The following is a 26,732-nucleotide window of genomic DNA, read 5'->3' as shown; positions in this document are numbered from 1 at the left end:
TATTTTGATATATAATTTTTCTTTCGAGTCTAAAACTAACACAAAATACTATTATGGGTTTTTATTTTCCATCTTCTTTGTTGGATGGCGCTTTGTCTTCTTTATCAATTCATCAAGTGCTAAATTGGATGGCATAACTCTGGTTAAAGTTAATATAAATATAAATTTAATTTAAATTACTTTTATACTATTTAATATTCTTAATTTATATTCAAAATATGTTAGCTAAATAAGTTGACAAATTATCATCTTAATATATAAAATAATAATTATTATATTTTCTTTTATTTATTTATTTTTTTTCATGCATGTGCCCACGTGCTGATTAATTCAGTAAATATTTGCATCCAAAAAATATCCTGACAAGCAATTGGGCGATTTCATTCTCATTTGACTAGGTTCATTTTGATTGATGCAGTATATATTCAAAAGAAAAAAATAATACAAACCGAAAGAGAATGATAATTTTTCTTTCAAATTTCTTTTCATTCTCTTGTAATTATGTTAAATAAATATTAAAAAAAAATTTTCCAAACCCCCTCGCCACATTAACCACCAGGACCCCGCCCTTGTATGTAAACACTTCAAGATCGAGTGAGAATCCATCCCGTTATCCACCGTACACGTGCCCCGTATTTGGACTGATCCACTGGACCTGATCCCTCCTCGTCGCGCTTTGTGTGTCTATATATAATCCCTGCACCTCTCTTCCTCTCGTCGTCCCCCCTTGAGCCCCCCATTTTTTCTCTCCCCCCAGTATCCATACATCGGAGCCAGCATATATGTCAAGAAATAGGGGGGAGAGAGATATAGAGGTCGGGGAAGGAAATGGTGAAGTTTTCGAGGGAGCTGGAGGCCGAGCTGATCCCGGAGTGGAAGGACGCCTTCGTCAACTACCGGCAGCTCAAGAAGCACGTTAAGAAGATCAAGCTCGGCCTCCTCCGCTCCTCCCCGTCCCACTCCGATGGCGGCGATGCCGTCGCCCATCCCTACTGCGGCTTCTCTCTTCTTAGTCCCCTCCGCGCCCTCGCCTCCCGTTTCTCCGCCCTCCGAAATCAACACCTCCAGGTGCTAGAGCCGACGATCCCTCCCACAGCTCCGATCCGTTCGGCTCCGATTTCGCTGATAGTGTTTCGATTTTTTTTTTTTTTCATCTGAAATGAAGCAAGATTTTTTTTTATTTTCGGTATATTTCTTTCCGACGAAGTTTCCGGAGATTTCGTTACGCTTTTCCGTTATTTTTTGGGGAATTTTTGTACAAGTTTTTTGGGTTTGTCAAGATTCGGGAACGAAAACGACGAAACGCTCAGTCGCTATTCGGGCGAGTGAAGTCCGTCGGAACCGTTAGGAGGCGTGACCGCGCAGGGAGTTCCGTCATGTTCTCCGTGACACGGCCTCGCCATTCGTCTCTTTTCCCGCTCTATCTGCGATCAGTTTAGAAGCGGTAGAAGCCTTTTCTTTTCTTTTCCCCCGATAACATCGACAGCATTTGGTTTTCCTTACTTTTTGCGCTTGTGAGACTATCGTGATGACAATTTCTCATCTCCGGAAGGGGAAAAAATATCGTGCCCTTCTCCTTTCTCGTCAAATATATCGCGGAACATCGTTAGATAATTAGCCTGGTCCCCTCCATGATGGTGGTGATTCGTCAATCCAGACCGTCCAATTGCTGGTTCCTATTTTGGATTCGTTCGAACAAAATCTTTATTCTTTTTAAAAAAACCTCTTACTTCTAGTCTGCCGGCTGAGACGTGCAACCTGCTCTCGTTATTAATTGTTTTAGCGTTTATTTGTTTAATAAGTCATTTGTCTTTGCAGACGGACGAGGAGAATTTGTACGAGATGGAACTCGTTCGATCAAGAGAAGACGAGGTAGTCCCTAATATGTCCACGATATAATTACTTTTTGATTCAAGAAATATTTAAATGTACACAAATCAATGAATAAAGGTCAAGGAGTTTCTCGAGAAATTGGACGAAGAGCTCGATAAGGTGGAGAATTTCCACCAGATCAAGGAGAACGAGTTTTGCGAGCGAGGCGAGATTCTCAGAAAGCAGCTCCAGATCCTCGTGGACCTCAGGCAGATCATCCTCCACGACCGCCGCCGCCTCCGCCACCGCAGCTCCTCCTCTCCGGCCTCCCCAACCTCCACCACCAGCGGCGCCTGTCCGCGTCTCATCTCCCTCTCCTCCTTCTCCGGTGGGAATCATAATCACCGTGGATTAAATAGTTCCCTTGATCGGATGGGTGACCTATGGTTTCTGATGATGTGGTGGTGTTGGCAGAGAGCGAAGCGGAGACGGATCCGGCGCCGCCGTCGTCGGGGGACTCGCCGGTGGCGGGCGAGGTGATCGCGGCGCTGGAGAGGAACGGGGTGAACTTCGTCGGGTCGGCGCGGACCAAGGCGAAGAAGGGCGGGAAGCCGAGGGCGGCGGCAATGAGGATCGACATTCCAGCGACGACCCCGGGGCGAACAATCTCGGCCGTCACCTCGAGCATTTGGGAGGACCTCGTGAATAGCGCACGGAAGGACGGATCGGGCGGCGGAGATCAAATCAACCGGAAGAAGATCCAGTGCGCCGAGAAGATGATCCGAGTGGCCTTCGTCGAGCTGTACCGAGGACTGGGACTCCTCAGGACTTACAGGTCCGTACACCAAAAGACTGATTTGCCCATGTCGTAATGCTTTTCATTTGTGGTTTTGTGGGGTAAATTGGTCATTTTCTACTATTCTGCACTGACCACCGCCTCGCCCGCATGTCGAACCGATTGACCATGTTATCTTTTTGTATTCTCTCTATTCTTTATTGTTAATTTAATTTTAGTTTTTTTATTTGCTTCCATCGCTTTGATTCTCTATTTTTGTGGCAGCTCGTTGAATATGATGGCCTTCAGCAAGATACTGAAGAAATTTGACAAGGTAAGAACATGACGGTCCCCAGCAAGGGAAAACCATGAAACCATTATAGTATACAGGAATTATAATCAATTAAAGGAATGAAAAGGGTCTAGATTCATAATTTGGACCGAGACGCTCCATGGGCTCAAATTTGATCGCCTCATTGGTAGCAGAATCAAAAAACACTGGGGGATGACGATAACACCGATCGATGGTTCGATCGGTTTAAAATGAGGGAGCAAGGTTCCTTGGACCACTCGGCAAGGGAATGGATAACGTATCAGTTGATGAAATAGGAGCTATACGTACGAGACCACGTTCCGATCACACGCCATTGAAAAGGCTTATCCTCGAATCCTAGGAAGAGGGTGTTTTAGTCTGTTGAAACGTAGGTCCCATGCCGACAGAGAGGACAGCAGATACCCTACCGAGCAAATCAGCTGCGGATATATGTACCTCGCTAAGATTCATATCATGTGGGATATGATATATTAGCGGGAGACGCGCTATACGCTATCCCTGTCGGCCAAACCAGTGAGAGAAGGGAGCGTGTCATGGATAGATTGCCCGTCATGAGAGGCATGAAATGATCGAGTTATTCAATACAAATGATAGAAACAGACAAGCTTGTAGGTGAGGCAAAAAGCATCGGCAGGGACAGCGAGATGGAGATTTCCTTGTTTTATATATATATTTTTGCTTTATTTTGATTTGTTAGGTATTAGCCAGCACTTCTTTGGTTTGTTTGTATTGCTGGCAAACTGTTTGTATCGGAACTGAATTCAGCTACTTGTGACGTAAAGGTAACGAATCAGAAAGAAGCGTCAGAGTGGTTCTTAAAGAAGGTAAAGAGATCGCACTTTGTCAGCTCTGATAAGGTATGCGGGCATCCATTCATGTATTTTCTTTTTCCTCAATTTTCTAGTTTATCTTTCATTGTTTTCTTACTTCAAGCTCACCCACCCATCATTCACGCCTTTTTATTGCTAGTTTAGCTTTCATTATTTTCTTCCTTTCTGTACCAGAAGCTCACCTACCTATCAATCTGTTCTAGTACTTAAGACTCTGTTTGGATGCTGGTTAGAGGATGGATAATTATATAAGGTTATCCAGTCAACCGGACAAAAACCATATAATTAAAAGGCATGAATAACCTTGTCCATTTCGTGGATCAAAAAGATAGTTAACCAGTTTAAAGTTATTTTGTGATTTGGTGAAATAACTTAATTTGGCTACCTTCTAGCCTCCATTTTCTCCATCATTTTTATCCTTTGGACGGCATTTTTACCCTTTTGTTTCTTGCCATTCCTTAACTTTTTGTAAGATGACTTTAACTGAGTAAAGAGTACCAACCAGACAGCCAATAATTTTATTCACTAATTAGCTAATTATTAAGAAATGATTAAAGTTATCTAGCAATGATTACTTATTTAGTATCCTAGTGCAATCTATTTATCTGGTCATATCTATATGGCTTACTCTCTAGCTAGGTTTCATAAAAGGCTCACCGCATGCAGCAGGAAATAAAAAAATGAAATCATAACGTGGTAAAGAAGCCATTTTCTCCTAGATGGATGCTGTTGTAAGGTAGATCTTGACTTACTTAATAGAGCTCAGATCTTGTGTTGTGTGCTTGCAGCATCACAGAGTATTGTAGATCATGGATGTCTGCCATTAAGAGATCGATCAATAGTCAATAAGCACATACCATATAATATATGATGAATATTATTTGATGACCATCCGTCTCTTGAATGACATGCTATTTATATATAATTTTTTTAAAAAAAATTATTATTAATAACTAATAACTTTGGTTTGTTTTCATGGTGTTCCGGCTGTTATTGTTTACACTATACATAGATGAATTCACTAATAAAAAGTAAGTAAAATTTTGGAATAGATGGTAAAGCTGGCTGACGAGGTGGAAACCATTTTCATCGAGCACTTTGCCAGCAATGATAAGAAAAAGGCAATGAAGTTCCTCAAGCCTCACAAGCCCAACGACTCCCATATGATCACCTTTTTCGTAGGTATGCTTCCGTTGCCACGTTTGTTTATTGTTTATATTATCATCTTTTTGGAGAAATAATGGAGAAAATGAGATACTTATCCCAGATTTATTGATTTAGAATATTTAAAAAATTAGGGTCATTGTTTATATTACAATCAATATTTGAAGAGAATATTGGCACTGGTATACAAGATAGATAAATAGCAGTAATATTAGCAGCAGCTTTAATTAAATTAAAAGCACAAATCCTATCAGTATGACATGATTAATTGGCATCATTTTGCTAAGTTTGCATGGCATTGTGCATTATTCGCATATGTGCATGAAACAGTTTAGACCTTGTACGTGCTATCAGCATAGTCACGTTCTATTAATAACAAAAAGGAATTATCATTCAATGATACCTTGCATTTCATTACCCAAATACGTTGACTGAAATTGTATATGAAATTTCATATGCTAAAAGATAAAAATCATGAGCCATTCTGACAAAAATTACCTGACAGTTGTAAGAAAGTGATTTACGATATGCATTTGGCAAAAAAAAAAAGACGACGCTGCCAACTATCCCTTCAGTGGGCCGGCTTCCTGACTCTTATCTGGCGAGTGAGACGCGCCGTCTCAGCCCCACTCGTGATGCTCAACCACAACGCGGAAGCAGGCTAATTAGTTTTTGAGACGCATCGCATGTCCTTTCACATTATTATTCCCACGGCCACGTGGCACTGCACGTTACGTGAACGCTACCCTTCGTCAAAGTGCGTTGGACGCTCCAGTGGACCAGTCCAACCGCAAAACACAACGCACACGTTACCATCCCCACGGCCACGTGGCACTTCATTTTCTCCCCTTTATTGTTTTTTCTCTGTGCCTGTACATGTCGATTGGACTGATTTACTGGAGCCGGTCCAATGAATAATTTCTTGCTAAACTAACGTACCAAGAAATCAGAATTTGCTTCACAAAGGTCCGAAATAGATGATAAGGCTTGTGCCACTTTTTGCAGCGTAAAATATGGATAAGAAGAAAAGAGAGTTTGAAGTTTAGGTATCCACGACCGACTCATGCCCCGATCATCCAACTTCGCATGAAGATTATGTGACGAAAATTGAAATGTTAACGACCAAAAGTTCAGTTCTGCCATCTTTAATGGAGATCTACCATGTCTCTCACCATCAGCACCCTCCCAACCATCAAAAAGATCGCAATTTATAACAATTTTCCCACACTAATTTCGTTCCCTAAGGAATCAGACCTACCCCACGACAAATTACTCACCAAGATTCAATCTTTCCTCAAGTTTCCACGCAAATCTGGTAAAATAACGCAAAATCTAATCTAAAACTAATGGAATGGCTGAATTACGCATAGAAACGTGAATCTGAACAATGATCGAGAAGAAAAGGAAGCGGGGGCAGAGGAATTATCCTAGAGATGGCTGAAATATATTAGATCAGAAGCAAGGAACACCAAATTTCCACCTTTTTTCCTGTCCGCAGAAGATTCCAGAAATCATGGAGCCGGTGGCTTCTCGATGAAATTCTGGAGGAGCTAGGACTCAGATCTCTCATAGAGTCGGAAGATATCGAGGGTTTCTTCTGGCTGCCGAGGGACCTGTGTCCCGTACGTTCTCTGACCTACGCTACGGCACCGGTCGGATTTTGCTCATTTTCCTAGATATATTCATATAAGATTTATTATCGGCCGAGAAAATTTCAAGAATAAATGGATATACTGTGTGGTAAAGTTTCTCTTCTCGTTTTGTCTCTACTTAGATGCCATTGTAAGATACCCTTCCTCGCATCTTATACTTTCCTTTTCCCTCATGTCCGTGACGTGTTTTTCTGTTGCAGGTTTGTTTACAGGTAGCTTTGTAACTTTGTTCAGTGTGTACGCCATCTTGGCTCACTCGTGTGGCATCTTCTCTTCCACAACCGAACCTGGTTACGTGGAAACCATCTACCCTATTTTCAGGTACTCGGGGACCATACGGTTGGCTTCTCCTTTCGTACAAGATTTCTATATTACAAAGCCCTTGCATCACTTCTTCTTCTTTTCTTTTCGTTTTTTTTTTTTTTTTTTTTTTTTTTTTTTTTTTTTTTTTTTTTTTTTTTTTGTGGTGAAGTCTTGCATCTCTTCTTTACTCGGTTGTTTCTCCACTGTCATTTTTGTTCTTTTTTTGAGAAGTGTTTCTCCATTATCATTATCAGAAAGGATTTCACTAGAAAATAATACGGTATCTATTAAGAGCGAAGATACCCCACCGAAAAGAAAAAAGAGCCTGTAAGGAAACCGTTTAGTTCTGGCATTGGATAACATTTCATAAGCAACACGGCGAGCATCATCGGTATCTGACAGCAAGTTAGACTATATTGTGCTTGGTTTCTGTTTGACCACAAAATAAGGTATGCAATATATCTTGGAATTGTTAGAGGAAATCAAGTGATGAACTTTGACTTCCGTTCCAAATTAGAGTTCAATTTGGGTTGGTGATGATGTTTGCTAGAACAAGTTTTCCGGTTAATTCTCATGATAGGAGGATAAATTAAACTCAGCATCAATTTTTTTCATTTACAGACTTGGATTTTCTTTTTGTAACATTTTATGTGCCTCACATCATCTGTGCATGAATTTGAGAATTCATAAATCAAATGATTAAATTAACTCTATTGTTTCTCCTAGGTTGCCTACTGATAAAATAAGATGTAGTCTTCTCCGTTCCAGGATAATATGCAGTGTCTAAATATCCAGTAGATTATCGTGTGCCTGCACGTGTGTATCGTAGCGCATATCAATATAGGCCATTAAATGGTTAAAAAAACTAGCACATCCTGTCCTAGTTTTAAATTGTCTTTCTTGAGTGAAGTCCTTGTTTTTAATTCTCATTCTTCCACCATCACGACAGACACGCTCTCATGATAGCCCACTAGCGGATGATGGTCAGCTAAATATGAGCCTCTGTTTTGCAAGTGACCCAAATTCCACTGAAATCATGAGCAAGAATCTATAGAAATACAGTATCGATCAAGTTTAATCATGATACACCCACTTCCACCACTCGGTTCCCACTTTTCTCTTCAAGTTATATTGCAAATTAACGACCAAGAATCGGTTGAAAGAATATTAATCGAATATATCCAGTTTTCTGCTATTGTTAAGTTTGCCTGTCACCATTCCTCGATAATCCTACGATAGAATGATTTTTCTTTTTTGGAAATGGAAACATGGACACATCAGCTTCATGATGCTTATCTAGCATTCTGACAAAAACAGCAGCGGTATTGGTCAAGTATACAAAAATCTGCCTTGTATCTGGGAACCTAAGTCAATCATAAGGGATAAAAATAATATTTTAACAAGCATATATACATACATCAAATTGGATAATTATGCTTCTTTATCTATATGTGGTTTCACCTAGACAATTATAGATGTAATAAAATCAGTAACTGCATGCATCTGTGATCATGAAGGCTTCGGTTGAAACTAAATCATGCTGGTTATTGGCTTTTGCAGTACGTTTGCGCTTCTTAGCTTGCATATTTTCTTGTATGGATGCAACATATTCATGTGGAGAAGCACCAGAATAAACCACAACTTTATATTTGAGTTCAATCCAAGCAGTGCTCTCAAGCACAGGGACGCTTTCCTCATCTGTACCTCCTTCATGACCACAGTTGTAGGGGCTATGGTCATCCACTTACTGCTTCGGTCTGCTGGGGTCTCCCTACAGCATGTCAAGTCCATACCGGCAGTTCTCTTATTGGTAACAAATCTGCAACCCCAACCATATACGATGCCACAGAAAATGTTCCAGCTGAAGTGCACTCTTATTGACTACCTGAACAATCTACCTCATTATTTGTAACTTCCACTTTTCTTTTCAGCTGTTTTTAGGATTACTAGTCTTCCCATTTGATATATTCTACCGCCCAACTCGCTACTGCTTCCTGCGAGTGATCCGCAACATCATGTTCTCACCATTTTACAAAGTAAGCATCATCTCTTTGTTATTCTTTTGCCTTTTTGTTGTCATCCTGTATATCACATGATTCATGATGGTGCCTAAGCGCTCTTCTGATGGTTGTGATGCACCGCAGGTGTTGATGGTGGATTTCTTCATGGCTGACCAGCTAACCAGCCAGGTGAATGAATTCCTTTCTATGTAAAGATCATACTGACACTAATTATACTTGATGTTACACAATTTTGTTGCTTCAGTGTGCAGTTTCTTTCTTTTCTTTTTTTTTTTTTGGAGGTTCAAGGGAGGCACATAGCCACCCAGTATTTATTCGGTAATCAGATATTTACAGAGTGAAAAGTGGGAAGAATAATAATAATAATAATAATAATAAACAGAGTGAAGTAGGAGCATAGAGAGGAAGGGGGCAAAGGAATAAACAAGAAAAAAGGAAAGACCCACCATCAGCCACAGTCTAGTGGCTTACTTCGGTGTGCAGTTTCTCAAACCAATTACTTGCTGTAACCTATAACAGATCCCGCTTCTAAGGCACATGGAGTTCACAGCATGCTACTTCATGGCGGGAGGCTTTAGAACACATCCTTACGAGACCTGCACCCGTAGCCATCAGTACAAGCTGTTGGCTTATGTCATCTCTTTCCTTCCTTACTACTGGCGCGCCATGCAGGTATTTAATGCTCTAATAGGTTCTACTCTTTAGATCTTCCGTCGTCCTAATCTTGAAATAACAACTATTTCTTTCTATATATTTTATTCTCCAATTCAAGACTTGAGTCCTTGTGAACATGCATGCATTGGTATCGCATGTAGCACCAGTTTTTGTACGTCAATCTATTGCTGTAGCCAATTAGGCAGTTGACACTTGGCATGGGACCACGTCCCCTAGTGTGCCAGGAGATACATCGAAGAGGGATACGATGCCAACCACTTGGCAAATGCTGGGAAGTATGTGTCGGCCATGCTTGCAGCGGCTGCCAGGTGGAAGTATGCAATGGAACCTACTCCACCGTGGCTGGCTCTTGTCATCATCTCTTCCACTGCTGCTACCTTCTATCAGCTGTACTGGGACTTTGTTAAGGATTGGGGTCTTCTCGATCCAAACTCGCAGAACCCATGGCTAAGGGATGAGCTCATTTTAAAGAACAAGTGCATCTATTATGTCTCCATTGTAAGTGTCATAATCTTGCTTGCTTGTACGCTCATCAGAACAAAAGGTCATCCCACTCTAACAATGTTTTCTAAGTACTGTTTGGCAATGCAGGCACTGAATTTCGTACTTAGACTTGCATGGGTAGAAAGCGTGATGCGCCTTAACCTGGGGCAGGTTGAGAACCGGTTGGCTGATTTCTTGTTAGCTTCAGTGGAGATCATTCGACGTGGACACTGGAATTTTTACAGGTAATTAATCTACTATTCATCATGGATTCTGGATATAAGATTAATCTGGTAATTATATATCTGAGCTGAAACGTACGTGTTCTGATCTTTGGTTCAATTATTGTTACAAGGTTGGAGAATGAGCACCTGAACAATGTGGGCAAGTTCAGGGCAGTGAAGACCGTCCCTCTACCATTCCGCGAGTTGGATTCGGATGGATGAGAGGAAGTTGCTCTACTTATATGAGGTCATTATTCAACAGCACGTACGCGACGAGGAACATATTGGTGTTTGAACAAATTAATGAGAAGGGGAAAAGAGATCAAGATTAGCATATGCATTTGTCTAGTGCTATGTGGAAATGAATTTTTATTTGAATAGATTTCAGTCTAATTGTTGAAAAGTCTCCAAAGAACACGGGCCAAAATCAAATGATTATACTAAGCTTTTGCTGAACAACATCATGTACTGCAGCACGAGCCACGAAGATCAGCATTGCACATATAATTTTGGTTGCGATTGTTTCCATGGTCGCATCCACTACTCCACATGCCATATTCTGATAAGAGTAATTGAAATAAGTAACTCAGCTAATGCGGCACCTTATCATTGCCACATACATATATGTACATATACATACATACTTATCATTGCTACATACATGGTTACGATCATGTATATGTACATACATACTTTTATATACACACACACACACACACACACACACACACGAATGATTATGATTGGGTTGTAAGATTATTTATCATAAATCATCACGGCAAAATCCAGAAGAGCATCAGAAATACGATGGAGCTTGAGAGCGGTAACTTGCAAATTGCAATTGCTACATCATATATGCTCTATGCTTACAACCTTGACAAAGAATATCTTGATTACATATTTCTACAACTATATAATTAAAAGCAAGATACTCACATCAACACATAATTACATAAGACAAAGCAATGTTACTGAATAATATTACAGGCCAGCAAGTTTTTTTGTGGACATATATATAGAGCTACAATAAATACCTCCAAAAAGCAGGGCGGTCTCTTGATATAACAAGAGCCCGTGATCCCAAATAATCAAACGTGGGGCAATACAGATCTTGAGGACCAATGGTTTCTTTCACTCTTATGTTCCCCTGATCCATGTTAAAGGCTTGTGATCCTTCATCTTCGTAGGCATCAAACACAAACAATCCCATCCCACAGATGCCCATGACAAGATTGGTGTTGCCCCATACCTGAGTTACTGAAGCATGGTGAATGTGGGAATTGAATTCTGGCAGGTCATATGTTGCAACAATCTTCCCCATGCGCAATGAGTAGCGTTGCACCCATGAGCGTGGACCACCCTTTATCGGCGAACGTCCTTCAGTGCTCCCAATAAATATGGAGTCCCCATGAGAGAAGATTGAGTGGCCAATTGCTCCATGCCTGCATATTTTCAGGCCAATACCAGTTGGGAGGCGGAAATCAAACGCATTTACGCTTTCTTGTGTGCAAAAGACACCATCATTACCCTCCACTTCAGATGAACTCACTCTGAATGTGAAAAAGAAGTACCATATTTAATTAACATAATATAATAAAGTAACAATAACAGCAACAAGCACTTGTACAGCTTTCAGTATTCCTCTGAAGAAGTAATGCCAAATACCATTCCCACCGCACATCTCTAGTCACCATTCATGCATGCATCTCTAAAACTAGTTCTTCAGGGCAATAAGACTGAACCGAACTAATTCATTTTACTTTGTCACCCATCATGGATAAAAATTCCGAAAGGATTCTGAAGTTTCTTTAGTTTGCTTACTGAAGATATTACAGGGTCGTAGTATCAAACAACATGTACTTCAGTAATCAGTATTAAATATCAGGTGTAAAGGGGAAAAGAAAATCAAGTATTTGCTGGAAGAACAAACATATTCAACAGGTTCATCATCTAAAGATGAAAAATCTAAAGGCCAGATCACTTGATGCATTTATAGGTATGAGTTCTTTTATGCCATGACGAACATGACCAGACACATGGCTAGAATAGAAAACCAGGAATACAGGAGCTCACCTCTGCCGAACCCCACCACCCAATTCAGCATCAGTGCTACTGATATGAAGGGAATATACCTTTTTACCAGCAGAAGCAACAGACAGCAGAGGGTATGGACTGAGTGAATTCACATCCCAGAGACTAATGGCATCTGTTCCCGCTATGATCACCTTCCCCCTACTTCTCCATTGTAGAGGGCTGGAGTATTCCATCCCCATTACTGGATTATTCGCTTCCCACTTCATTACAAGATCCCCATCACGGATATCATATGCGGAAACAGTTTTTTGCCTGCTTGCACAGGAAATCAAGAGTGGTCCACATGGCCTGTACCACCAGTGCTGTCTGTCCACAGAAGGCATTGCACATGGAGCACTTCTTCTGAATAAACCTATGTTGGAAAGAGGGCCAAGTATCCTCCTAGATGATGACGTTGCAAAAGAATTGGGTGTTTCATCCTCAACCCTAAATGCTTTGACATCTCTTGTATAAAAATCCCATGAACAAAAACCAGAGTCCAAAGTATTCCCAGCTGATGCTGCAACAACATACCTTCCAGAACATCCATCTGCACCAGAGGCACGAATTAACCAACAATCACCCCATAAGTTATTGGATACTCCTGCTGGAGGCTTATATTCAGCTTTAACCTGCAACGATACCTAGGAATCACCATTTCATAGTATAATGTTTATTATGCTCCCTTATTTATATATAGATGCCTCACAACTTCACACCTATGCATGCTACTAGAAAATATAAATAACACAAAAGGGCATAGAAATGCATGCATGTGTATATGTAACAAAAAAATTCATATTTCGACACTACTGTCTACAACAACAAATAAAACATACCACAGCTTATGATTATTAACTGATAGAACATAGCCTTTGTTAAAAGGGAAAAAAAAAATAGCTAGAAAATAGCAAAGTGCATATGGAAGAGTTTAAGAGATTATTGCTTATACCATACATAAACAACAACCAAAGGGAAAGATATGAGGTAGAAAACAATTTAGAACATCATGAAGCAAAACCAGAATCAATTGGTGGGACGAATAGAAATGTCATCAATAGAAGTATTGGGTACCTCATAGTTAGCAATGTCATAGTAAGAACAAGATCCATCATCATGAGCTAGAAGAACAGCTTCTCCTTCCGAAACAAACCATCCAGCAGTTGAAGGTTTGTGTCCTATCTCACATAACTGATCCCTGCAAGCTTCCTCAGTCTCTACATGTACCATCATTGCAGGTTTGTTCTCCTGGTCATCAAACACCTCAAGCTTCTCAATCACTGGATGTTCAATTTCCTCCTGATAATTACCAATTGCCTTCTTTGAAGCACATTTTGGCACTGAAGTACCTTCCATCCGCATTCTCTGGACTGCAGCAAGCATGATCCTTTCTTTATCAAGACTGGATTGTTCTGTGTTTACAGAAGCCAAAAGCTCCGAGGCAACTGGATTTTCATCAACAGGGCTAAGTGACCATTCTTGCTGCTCTCGATCCCCATTATTTTTCAAGAAGTTTGATATTTGTTCTCCAGAAGCACCTGATGATCTTTGGCTCCCTAATAATTTGTGATGAGGAAAGAATCTAGCCTCCAATTCTTCGTGTTTCAATCCTTTAGCTGAATGTTTTGGATCAACAAACTTCCCAGATTGTCCTGTTACAGCATTTTTATTTTTCAAGCTATCAACTTTTATGATTTCAGATGGGCCCAAATGACCTTCAGTCTGATCCATTGCATGACCCATGGCTTTCTCGATTCCAGATATCTTGTCCTGAATATCAGAAAGAATCAGCTTTGATTCATCTGGGTTGTTAACATCCAACATTTCTTTTGTGCGCTTAATCTCTGAGGCAATTTTTTGAACTCTACCTTCTAATAATGCCAACCTCTCATGCAGCTTGCTCGGATACTTACTAATAACATGAACACCCTTCATATCCCCAACAATCTTCTCAAATACCCTAATACTATCTGATGATTTCTCCATCACGTCCACCTTCCGATCCAAAGAAACACTACCATTTCTTTCACCTTTCTCTATGTCCAAAACCAAATAATCTTTGTTCTTATGATTCACCATAACATCAGAACAATCGTCCTTACCAGTCCCACCCAGAGCTTTTGCATTATAAGACAAGGAACTCCTGTCCTTTGGACCATCCAGATTCTGAACACCACCCAAAGGTCTCTCATTCATAGATTCTGGACTTGTAGCCAAGACAACTTTATCTTTACAAAGCTCTAGTGAACCACTTTTGTTTTCATTTTTCTTGCTCTGTTTCAAGGCTACCAAATGACTACCATCTTTTTGATCTTTAGTGATTCTTACGTCATTAATCCCCTTTTCATCTACTGGATTCAACTCTGAATCAAGAGCATCTTTCTTGGTACAAACTCCGGAATCTGTGGCTCTGTTTGCAGCTATACTACTGGCTTTTCCTGAGTTTCTGTGCGAAACCTTAGAATTATTCTTCACCACTTGCAAGCCTGAAACCCCACTAGACCTGCGATTCTCTAAAACCCTAACCCCACTGACGGATTTGACATCCTTCCGCTGCTGACACTTCTCCAAAACCCTAATCCCACCCACGCTCCTCCTCCCACCAGCCCCAGCCTCCAGATCTTTCCCTAAAGCTCTCCCCCTCCGACCGGATCCCGAAACCATAGAAACGCGTTGGTCGCCGCGGACGTCAGACATCAACCTCGGAAAATCCGACGGGATCGGGTCCTTACCTTGCAGCAGGGACGACGTGGACCACCGGACTGCGGTGACGGCGGCGGCTGGCTTCTCGACCAGCTTCGGCACCAGTCTCGGACGACTGGCGGAGATCTTCCCTCCATAGAGGTTTCTGGGGTTCTCTTTCCCAGCGGCAATGGGGGTTCGCCGGACGGCGCTTCCTTTCTCCTTGGGCGTGGACTCCGCCAGTGCTTTGCAGGGCTTCGACGCCGTGATCTTCGCCCCGCCGCCGCCTCGCTCCTTGAGCTTCGACGACATTCTCTAGGGTTAGGGTTAGGGTTTCATTTTCCTCACGGATTGGAAGGGAGGGGAGAAGAGAGGAGAAAGAGAATGGTGAAAGCAAGGTGGGCTTTTCGGAGGACAAAGAGAAGGAACAAGAGCAGATTTGGGATTGTTCTTTTTTGGTCGTTTTCTTGGAGCGAGATTTTTGCCGAACAATGCGCAGGATTTGAATTTGAATTTTGGCCGGGAGGAAAGCGGGGAGATTTCAGAAAGTGCATTATGCACGTGTTATAAGCTTGTTTGTCCAATGGTGCGATGAACGCTATTTGGTTGGGCGTCATCCGGAGGTGTGGTAAGCCTAGATGGGTGGTCCTGATTGATGGACGAACTGATCTGGATCCATGCCCGGTTAAAATTTAGAGTCAATTATATACTAATCCCTCACGGGTTTGGGGTAATTACATATTCTCATACAACGGACATACGCAATTTCTCCTCTATTATTTTTCAAATTTTAGGCTTGTTTCTACCTGTCAGATGATTTCAATTCCTCGTCAACAATAAAAATACAACATATAACCTAAACCAAATACCAAAAACAATACTAGGTTTTTTTTTTTTCTGAGACCATCAACTACTACTCTATTTTTGTTCCTCAAAGACCAGTATTTATTCAACTCAGCCAAACGACTTCAATGCTTGATGTGCTGTTTGTTGTTGTTAACAATAAATTTCAGCATCATTTATGGTAACATTAGCTTTTTTATAGCATCATGAACAATACTAAAATGATGTTGAAACTCTGATACGAGCTTCTTTTGAATTCCCACAAACAAACTTCATATTTTGGAGAAATAAAAGTTGATGCCCATAAGATTGGGTTTGTGTAAGATAAATGCAGAGTATTATGTAACAGTGATTGTATTTATTTAAAGACTTTGTAAAGCGACTGGATCCAAAAAAAAAAAAAAGAAAAAAAGATAAAGAGTTATATACTATATATAAAATAAAAGTTAAATAGTAAAATATATATTTTGAATATATTGGATGAGAATCTGTTGAGAGAGGTTGGTGTTATTTACTCTAAAATTTATAATAGCTGGAGAAGGCACCATTTAGATTTGGAATCTATGATTATGATACAATAATCTAATTAAAATATTTGAAGGCTTGGTTACAACATAAAAAATGAAGAGAATTCGACATGTGGAAGCCTTTTAATTAAATGTTTCTGCTTCTCAAGCAGAAGCCAAAAGCGTAGCCTATTTACCACAGTCATAGGCATGAACTGTTTGTATTTTATACAATATCTACAAATGTTCAGTGCCACAAAAAAATAACTGGTAGCAATTCCACAAAATTTCTCTAAAAGAAAAAAGTTCAATTCAGAAACTGAGTTACCACAACTAATAATTAGCCCCACGACAGTACCAAAATTCAGTCCTGTAGATCCTGTCTCCAACATTGAACCAATTTCATATAATATGAGATATTAAACTCCTGAGAAGCCAACAAGACAATAACAAGGGAAAACAACTTGCCCCCAATGGCAAGACAAATTCTTGGGTGCCAGATTTTAGTGGGCAAATTATCCATGGGAAACCTATGAAGATTCATGGGATCGATGAGTAGTGCCATAGGCCACCGGGAAACCACACTGATACTGTCACGCTCCAAATCTGGGATATAACACGGCCATGCTACCGAGGGATGGAACCCACGATAACACGAAGCCAATTCATCATAATCATCTAAAATCCGTCAAATAAAAAGATTCAATTCTATTATTCATCAAATAATCGAACCAATATGGGTTCAGAGCATCTAAATCCAAAAGCAAGTACTAACCTGAATCTCAACATTCATAAATAACTACAAATTCATGATTATAAAAAAAAAATTAAACTTCTGTTGTCAAATTTTTTCAACTTGCTATGCCGATCTTCAAGCTTGGATTCTTTTTGCCGATCCTAACCTTATTTCTCTGTTCAAAAAGAAAACAAAAGGAATATGAGCTACACTAGCCCAGTAAGTAGAACTTGCACTTCCTTATCGGATCAAGCATAAGTTTTTCATGATAATGTAATATTTAGAAAATAGCAGGTAATACAAAATAAAGCATTTCATAGAACATATAACAAAACAAGTTATAAACTCATCATGCATGCATAAATCATGTATATTTCACAATCATGAATCGTAAATCATTTTCATCATGTATTCATGTTATGTTTCAAAACATTGCTCACAGATATTCGTGCTAAGGTCACTATTATACCCGTAACAGGGCCATGTTTCTTAATCGACAGAGTTCTTAATTCTTGTGCCAACTTTATACCCGCTGGCAGGGCCATGTTTCGTGTGGATGCTAGCTCCGGATGTCGACCTTCCCGAAGGGATTCATTCATAGCCATCTGAGAGCCTTTGAAATCTTTATATCTTTTTCTTAAAGCATACATATACATAGATGGAAAAATAATGAAATTCATGCTTCATAATCATACTATTTTCATAAAACATGTTCATAAAATCAATGCTCATAATAAAACATGCTCTTTCATATCACATATGTCGATCCTTATTTTATGAAAAATTATGATTTCATTAATAGCAATTCTTTGCATAAAAATATAATCATTTAAAAATAAATAAGGAGCATGGATCTACTTACCTCGTTCATCTTAGATCTTCGGACTTCGTTAGAAGAATCAGCTAATCCTATTTAAAATATCAAATCATTATCAAATTCTATTCCATAAATATAATAAGATTAAATCATAAGTAAAGAGGACCATTGACCGAATGTGTCGGACCATCCAGATACCAAGGCAATTTAGGATCTTTGATCTGAGGGTCAGATTCAAGTAACTTGATCAAGAAATCGTGAAACACAGATCGAATTAAGATCAAGTTCAATCAATAGGGTTCTTTAATAATGATTTTGAAAAATACTTGATATGGCCAAATGAGGTTGACATTCAGTACGGATATCAAAGCAATTTCAGATCATCTTATTAGAGTCAATATGAGCCTCTAAAAGATGAAGGCATGACTCGATACAGGATTCATAGACCTTCTTAGAGAAAGAAAGTCGGTCATGAGAGAGAAAGTAGAGAGAAAGTGGAGAGAGAATCTTCGTATCCTTTAAAAGTGGCAATCATGATTGAGATCATCAGAGATCATATCAAGGTGACTTAATATAGATTGACCATGATTGATATTATTAATTTCAAAAAAGAATCGGATCGAAATCCGATCTACTGCACGAATTTCGGAGCAGTCTCAGATCATCATATTTTCATCTCAAGTTTATCCTAGGGTCTGTGATGAAATCAGAGAGAGAATGACCCTAGGGAGACGAAATCCATAATGAGAGATAAAAGGTCTAGAGAGAGAAAATAGAAAAAAATCTAGAGAGAGAAAGTAGAGAGATAAAGTCTAATTCTAGAGAGAGAAAGACTTAAGAGAGAGATGAGAAAAACTTTCTCTCACATATATATATATTATTATTATTATTTTATATATATATATATATATATTTTCTTTTTCTTTTTCTTTTTCTTTTTAGAGAGAGACAATAGAGAGAGAGAAAGAGAGAGAAAGAGGGAAAAAGAGGAGAGAAAGAAAAATTTTCTCTTTTCTTATTATTATATTTTTTTTTCCTTTTTCTTTTCTTTTTTCTTTTTCTTTTCTTTTTCTTTCCCTTTTTCTTTTCTTTTCTTTTCTTTCTTCTTCTTCCCGGGCTTTCATTGGGCCGAAACAGGGGACCTTGAGGTCCCCGTGCTTTGATCGGCCGATCACGGCCATCTCATGGCCGGTGGTGGCCGGCGGCAACGACCGACTCTCCCGGGTTCAGAGAGACCAGGACCGACGGTCGGCGCCGGAAAATCATAGGAAAGAGGCGACGAACAGGGGATTTTCTTCTCCAACTAAATCCGGCGACACCCGTCGCCGGCCATTGTGCTCACCGGCACGGAAAAGAAGGGAGAGAAGAGAGGGAGAGAAGGGAGACCTTACCACAACCTCCGGTGACCCCCACCGACGTGCAATCGCGGCGAACACGGGTCGAGGAGTCACGGCTTCAAACGAAAAAATCGGAAAAAATCTCCGACAATCGACGGCGACTGAAGGATCTACCCATAGAAGAGAGAGGGGGGTTTCTTATAGGATTCGTCCTAGGGTCTTTTAATGGTCCTAGGGCTCCGATTCTTGATCGGAGATCGGAAGTCTTCCTGCTCTGTTTTTCCTCTTTTTTGTTTTTTTTTTTTTTTTCGGGTGGGCTTTGAGCTGGTTTTGGGCTTCAATTGGGCCGGGTTATCACAGATACATCCAACATATTTGTGATTCAAAAGACTAAAGCGAACAATTTAATGTGCTCCTCTTGCCACCTTCTAAAAGATATTTAATAAAGAATCGTTAAACAAGCAGAATAAATTGGTGCCACATAAAAAAGGAAAAATAAATCACATGAACTGGAGATCATGTTCTTCAACTAAACATTACATATTTCTTTTTTTGCTTTTCCTGGGTGACAGAATATTGCGTTAATACAACAGAAGAACAAGCACCCTTTAACCAGAAAAACAAGCAAGAAACAACTGACATCTCCCAAAATACACAAGGAAAAACAAATTACAAATGCGTCAGAACAAGCATATAATGTACTTGTCACTGAATTTCCAAATAAACAAGATCACTTCTTCCTCTAAAAATTTCAAATGCAAATGAATAATATTATACTGTCTTTTACTCCTCAAAACCATCCGTCAGTTGCTGGCCATCCGAACTTTTGGAGGTTTGCTTCTTACTACTCCCCCGCTTGCTTTTAACCTTCTTGGCCTTCATTCGGCGCTTTTTTTCATTTGCATCAACCCAAGTGTAGTCTGTAGGAATATGGAAAGGATCAATCTCATCTTTCCAGCTTCGGCCTTCACTGCCATCACTAGATTGCCCACCCCGGCTTCCCCTCATCCATGCATACCATGAACCTGATGATTCTGCTTCTTTGGCTTTGCTTTCCTGGAAATGTGTCGGGCTGGAAAGTGGGGTTGCAAATTCATCAGATGGCTGTAGCTCTTCGAACTTTGTAAATGTGACAAGAACTCGGATTGTTGGAACAATTGGGATGGCTACCTGAAGTTGATGGCAAAGAATGCTTCAATTCAATCCTTGGTAAGTGAAATATGTAATATATGCAACATAAAATAGTATCTCAGAAGGCGCTAGATTTGTTGTTTTGATCCTCGGATGCACACATCAAGAAACTCTGGTAAAACCATAACAAGTACAAAAGTGAGATACAAGTAGTTATGACTTTTTGCTGCCAATAAGAGAACTAAATCATTGTATATGTAGTTCTCACTGCTCATTGTTTTCTTCCTTTTTTCCTTTTTTGGTGCTTTTTTTTTTCTGTTTTTGTTGGTTTGGGTTGGGGGGGGGGGGGGTTATGTTGGACAATTAAAATATAGATAGAAGCTCAGGAAAATAGGAAGCAAGTTATCAAATTACATTTTGTTTTTTTTTTTTTTTAAAAAAAAAACACATCATAACTTGCTCTATTAGATGGTGCTAAAGAGAGGGAAACAAGGTAAGTATTCAACTGCCTTGGAGAGAGGACGAGGATGAAATTGGATAGAAATGGGGCATTCCCCCCCAGCAATTGGAAAGATCGGAAGCTTACTTGTGGATGGAATATCAATTGTCTTCTGAAAATTGAATGAAGCGATGCATTATGTCTTATATAAATATAAAAAGATCGTGAAAAGATACAACACAAGTGTCATATATTTGGAGAACATTTTGTAGTGGCTCATTGTAACAAATATTCTGGTCTACTATTTAGGAAAATGCATTCAGGTATCCTCGCAAGGCTCAGGTGTGGACTCCAAAGTTTAGGCCCAATATTGGGTCAGTCCAGGCTCAGAACAGCAAATTTGGTGTAGATGTGGAACTGTGGCCCACCCTGGCTGATGCCCATATCTGCTGCCTGATGATCCAGCAGTTGGCATTCCCAAGTTTATATTTCATTATTTTCCGAAACAGAAAAACAAAACACTAATCCCTTTTTGTTAGGGGAGGAAGGATGAATTGATCTAGAAAAAGCATTTCCCCTTACTCCTCCTTGCAAACGATAACTTAGAAGCAGAAAAGTATTCACCTCTTGTAAAGCAGTAGCTACATAAAATAATCTATCATATGACATCTACCACCAGAGTCACACATCTTACACCATTCAGCAGTTAGCATGTCCAAGATTATGTTTCAACGAGGCTACAGTAACAAGATTAAATAGCCAATGTCCTTTCATTTTTGTAGCACTTTAAAAAAATAGCAATGAACGAAAATTACACTATAAAGAGAATTTGAATTTTCTGCTCACCCAACTATCAAGATTAGAGATTTCACTTCTCAGAGGAAAAGCTAGCACAAATTTTTACATCACAAAGCTGTTCAACTACGGCAAACATCCACACATCTATTACCTGGTCATCAGTCCAAAAAATGGGACTACAATTATGCATCTAGACTAAGTCACTGCTTTCCTTGCCGATCATGCAATCAGTTTTCATGTCTTTCACCAAAGATGAATAGTCCTTCCTAGTTCCTAGCCAGAAGCCCCACTACCTAGTAAAAATTTTTACATGGTCTAGGTTAATTGTGTCCCTCATGGTAATTGTTCTCTAAATATGAAACTGCCCAACCAACATCTTTTGAAGATCAAGTTGATCATTCTTAAGTAGTTTCCATCAACGAAACAATATTCTATGTACTTTAAGACACAAGCCAATGATTCAAACTTTTTTCCTTTCTTAAGATTCTTCTCATCGAAGCAAGAAATCATAACTATATAGGATTCTCAGTAGATACTACTCCCTCATAAGAAGATTCAGTCTGCCGTTTGGATAATTGAAAATTTGATTAGGCAGACTAGCAAAGAAATGGAGAATGTTTAGAAGGAGATCCAGAATTGCATGTTCATAAAAAATCAAGTATAAAGGAGGAAAAATTGAGCATATTTATGATGGTCATGAGCAGTATGAAATTAAAATATTAGAAATCAAGTAGAAATTTTTAAGGATAAAATCATAGATATGGAAAGTAGTAAAGTAATTCCAATCATGTTCATGTTCATTGGATGATCATTATCATAAAGTGCTTGTGTGCCACATAGCACCAGAGGAACAAAATAACAAGAAAAAACTTTAACCAGATACAGAAAAATTAATGCCAAGAATTCTAGAGGAGGAAAAATATGTGTGTGTGTGTATTATGGTGGAGACCTTCATGGTCATGCAACAAGTAATAGAATATATAACAGAGCAAACGGAAGACAAAAGAACATTGAAACTACAATTGACCAGAATTTTTTGTCATATCAGAAATTAGGCTCAACATGAGCACTTATCTTAGAACTTTTCACCTTCAATGCTCGAATCAATGTCATGTACAGAAACAAGTGAAAAGCTCTGTCATGTACCAAAGCAGAAGTTGTATGTAAATAGAACTGATGCCCATGACATAAGCACGCAGTAAGTTGAGTTGGGATCTTCTTTTCTCAACTGAAATGGAGTCTCCAGTTCTCAATCCCTTGATGGCTGGTGATTGAGCAGGGACAAGAACGTACACATCCAGCCTTGTCTTGTGCCCCGCTCAATCATGGGTGCCATGCAATATGCAGATGGTCCATGATTATGAACTGGAACTTTCCAGTTCAATTGGAGTTGATGGATCGAGATGATTCAACTCTAGAAGGCTCCTTGTAACTTTAGAAAGACAGTTTTTTAATGGAAAAAATAAAATCATCCACAAAGGAGACAAGAGCACCTATTATGAATCAATACAAGGTAAAGAAGGCTTTTCCTATGTAATTTCCTGACACAAAAAAGGAATTTATTCATTAAGGAGAGTGCAGGGGAGAAAAATCTAACACCATGGGAAGCCAAATTGATGGTTACAGATTCCATATCCCAATAAATCCTCATATATGAAAATACATAAACCACATTAATTTCAGGGCCTGTTTGCTTTGGTGCAAGTGGGCCAAGCAGGAGCACATTTCGCTAAAGTGGCTTCAGCTCCCTTTAGCCGAAGAAGCCACTTCGACATTTTTCCCTTCAATAGGCCAAGCAGGAAATAAGTTCATCTCCACTTCAAACCAAGCAGACATCCAAAGCTGACTCCCTAGGAGCGAACTAAATTTAGACACCCAATTATGAGGCAAACAAACAGGCCCGCAATCAAGTAGTTTCAGGACTTCACCATGCCTATGACTAAAATAAGATTGAACAAAGTTCCTCCTCGAATCGAGATTCCAAAACACTAACCAAACAATCCTCAGGTTCCCATAAAAAGATGTATCACTGCAAATACCACTCCAGATTAACCTTTTAAATAAGATACTGTTATAAAAATTGAGATTACAGCTTCACTGTTTCAACTATTTATGAATAAGTTAAGATACGCATTTTATTTTAAGAGCCAGGGACACCTATAACAATAACCAAAAAAAACATACAGAAGGATACGATGGTGAACTTTAGCTAAATGCAACGGTTACTGAGATGGCAAGCATCTTTAATAATGCCCAATAGAGAAGCCCAACACATATTGCTCTGAACAAAACATGATGCAGAACTGAAGGATGTGAAAAATTGGACTGTATGCGGGAGTACCTAATTTACAACAAACATCAGCAACCAAGATCTGCAGGTTGCAAAAGGAATGAGAAGTCATCATCAACCACTCGTTTTTGTAATAAAACTATGACACTAAACGCTGCTAATTGTTAGAGTACTAACCATAATTGCATGAGAGATAACTTCTGTCAATCCAAAATCATTTTAAAAGGATTTAAGTTCCAGGAAGGTAATAAGAAAAAAATGGTAAAGAATATCACAAATGCATGGGTTACCTTGACAGGAAAGGTGCCTTGAGGCAGCTTAGTAGTCAAAAGCTCCCTGAGCCTCCTCACAGCCTTGACCTTGTTGGCTAAGACATCAAGCAAGGGAAGAAGCTCATCCGTTTTCAAAGGAAAGTCTGGTGTTAACCACAAAACCGGCCTCAACCCCTTCTTGTACTCGCTCTCATGCTTATTAGAGTCGCCCGTGGATCCACCCTTCTTCTTCTTACAGCCCTTCTCCTTCCCCTTCTTAGTATCTCCAGAGTCCTCTTTTGCAAACTCCATTTTCTGATTTCCATTCTCTGGGGTCAACTTTGACAACTTCTTTTGGTTTTTTGGGTCCTCCATGTCTTCACCTCGACTGTTCTTGGAGGCCCTTTTATTACTCCAACCAAACCAGCTCTTCCTCTCCTTGGTAACACCATTAGACTCAGAATTCTCCACACTCTCAAAACCTCCACCATTCCCATCGTAGTCGTCGAAACCCTCTGCATGACCCATCCGAAGAGCCGAATCCAGTTGCATCCTCTCCTCAGCCGTCAAGACATCATCCAACTCCCCATCGAGCTCCCCGCCATTCGCCATTCTTTCGTCATTGTCGACCGCAAATAACTCCTCATCAGTCATCGCGCCGGGGACCCTCCTCGACTTCACACTCACCATCACATGAAGCATGTCGTAGACCTTGGCCTTCCAACTCCCGACCATCTCTGTCCTCTCCTGCCGCCTCCAGTTCAAGTGCGAGACCAGCTCCGCCTGAGTGACATCAATCCCCGGCCGGTACATGTTGGTCTGCGACATCAAGGTTACCTCATGAGCCACCTCCGCCTCTGTGGGCTTGGCACCAGCTCCTTCCAGCGCATTAGTGATCTCTTTCTCCTTATGGGCCAGGACGATCAACGACCCGGGAGGCAGCGACGGGCTTCCGTCCTCCTCCGACGCGCCCTCGCCAAGGAAGAGGAACGTCTGGTCGGAGCGCTGGATCCGGAACCCATCGAAGCCGGCGAGGGTCATGTCGGCCCTGAGGTTCGGCCCCCGCTTCCATATCCGGTAGGTGTCGGACGGCGCAATCCGGCCGATGAAAGGTATCACCGAACTCTCGAAGTGGAAGGTAATCTCCATGTAGAAGTCCCTGATCCGGGCGATGGACGCGACGATGCGAGGGAGGCGGCGGCACCACTTGGCCCAAGCCAGGGGCTGGTAGTGGCGAGCTATGATCATGGCGATGGTGTCCTCCCGAGTGCACACGGCCTCCTGGAGGGCGGACCAGCCGTGCTCGTTCTGGAGGGACCAGTCGGCGCCGGCCGACATGAGGATCTCCGCCGAGATCGGGTCGCGGAGGCGGACAGCGAGGTGGAGGGGGGTTTCGCGGTGGGGGACGTCGCGGCGGTCGATGACGGCGGAGACGGTGTCGGCGGTGAGCTCGGCCGCCAGCGACTCCTCCTCGGTGGTGACATCCCCGGCCTTCGGGAGGCGGGGGAGCGCCGTCACGATCCGCCGGAGACCCACGTGGTCTCGCCGCGCCACAGCGAGGTGGGCCGGGCTGTGAGCGTACTTCGATACATCCTCCATCCGAATTCCTCGATCTCTCCCTTCTGTTCCTCCTCTTATTCTCGGGGTTTCTCTCTCCAAGCCCTAATTCCACTCATCTACTACTGCAGCAAATCGGAGCTCAAAAAAAAAAAAAAAAAAACTTGAAACTTGTTCTAGGGTTTATATCCGTGTGGAAATCCTAGATTGGATTGTTTGGGCGGCAACCGAGTGGAATAAACCATGGTTGAAGCTGGAATAAGGAATTAGAGCAGTAAAACCTTAGAAATATTCAAACTTTCTGCTGTTACCTTCTCCAAGTTCCAACTCCATCGCTGGACCTTGGATCGGCTTCCACAACAGTCCAGGATTTAGCTTTTAGGATTCACCTCCACCTGGAACGTCGGAAATCGAGGAGGATCTAGCGACGAACCCTAGATTAGGTTATAACGCTTAGATCTAGAAAACAAAATTGTGATAGAATCGACTCAAACATAAATGAGATAGATAGGATTTTGGAACCAAACAAAACAAGAAGATATGGAGGGGGCAAAAAATCGAGAAGATCGAGGAAGAGAGCGGAATGAAAGGATCAAAGATTTTGCAAACGGATGGAGAGATCTCCGGCAAACTCCGGCAGGATCGACCCTCACGCGGTTGCAATGCTGACACAACGAGGAGTCGTCAGACCCACTCTCTCTGCTCTCTAATCTGGGTCTATCTGGGTTCCATTGCTTGAATCTAGAGAGAGATTTAGAAAGAGGGCTTATTGTTTGGAAAGAACTACGAGAGTGCCACTACCGTGGTGGGCCCCTAGTTTCTCTGGCCTTTTCCGATCATTACGTTCCTCCGTTCGGTAGATAATGCCCACTTGCGTTGCAGCAAATTATGAACTTGCCACCGTTCATCACTTCGCATTCACGTAAACGCTCCACACAAAACCCACACCCCAACACACATGCGCGCGCCCAAACAGACACACACACACACACACACACA

At 40.8% G+C, this 26,732-nt stretch overlaps 3 protein-coding genes across 5 annotated transcripts; 1 reads left to right on the top strand and 2 right to left on the bottom strand.

The window, feature by feature from the left end:
* The first annotated feature begins 731 nt into the window (after positions 1-731).
* LOC105055720 (phosphate transporter PHO1-2) lies at positions 732-10,821 on the top strand. 2 transcript variants are annotated; one of them, XM_010937660.3, is made up of 15 exons: positions 732-1,068; positions 1,819-1,872; positions 1,951-2,200; positions 2,287-2,647; positions 2,873-2,921; positions 3,704-3,778; positions 4,804-4,933; positions 6,768-6,888; positions 8,431-8,680; positions 8,802-8,906; positions 9,015-9,059; positions 9,411-9,563; positions 9,783-10,064; positions 10,158-10,294; positions 10,405-10,821. In XM_010937660.3, exons 1-15 carry the CDS (start codon positions 829-831, stop codon positions 10,493-10,495), a joined length of 2,343 nt encoding a protein of 780 aa, XP_010935962.1. In that variant the 5' UTR covers positions 732-828; the 3' UTR covers positions 10,496-10,821. The 2 variants fall into 2 exon arrangements, with proteins under 2 accessions (XP_010935962.1, XP_010935966.1); XM_010937664.3 differs by lacking the exons at positions 9,411-9,563; positions 9,783-10,064.
* Positions 10,822-11,084: 263 nt separating this feature from the next.
* Positions 11,085-15,688, bottom strand: LOC105055719 (KIN14B-interacting protein At4g14310). Of its 2 annotated transcripts, none has more exons than XM_010937658.4 (3): positions 13,421-15,671; positions 12,347-12,978; positions 11,085-11,823 (listed from the first exon to the last, which is right to left on the bottom strand). In XM_010937658.4, exons 1-3 carry the CDS (start codon positions 15,338-15,340, stop codon positions 11,295-11,297), a joined length of 3,081 nt encoding a protein of 1,026 aa, XP_010935960.1. In that variant the 5' UTR covers positions 15,341-15,671; the 3' UTR covers positions 11,085-11,294. The 2 variants fall into 2 exon arrangements, with proteins under 2 accessions (XP_010935960.1, XP_019709504.1); XM_019853945.3 differs by having other exon boundaries at positions 11,659-11,823; positions 12,406-12,978; positions 13,421-15,688.
* Positions 15,689-19,751: 4,063 nt separating this feature from the next.
* On the bottom strand, positions 19,752-26,397 carry LOC105055718 (uncharacterized). The gene is made up of 2 exons (XM_010937657.4): positions 24,216-26,397; positions 19,752-20,437 (listed from the first exon to the last, which is right to left on the bottom strand). Exons 1-2 carry the CDS (start codon positions 25,773-25,775, stop codon positions 20,051-20,053), a joined length of 1,947 nt encoding a protein of 648 aa, XP_010935959.1. The 5' UTR covers positions 25,776-26,397; the 3' UTR covers positions 19,752-20,050.
* Positions 26,398-26,732: the final 335 nt, after the last annotated feature.

Source organism: Elaeis guineensis, chromosome 12 (genome assembly GCF_000442705.2).
Source record: "Elaeis guineensis isolate ETL-2024a chromosome 12, EG11, whole genome shotgun sequence".
Lineage (NCBI taxonomy): Eukaryota > Viridiplantae > Streptophyta > Magnoliopsida > Arecales > Arecaceae > Elaeis > Elaeis guineensis.
The sequence above is the reverse complement of the archived record's forward strand: the minus strand, read 5'-3'. Positions and strand labels throughout refer to the sequence as shown.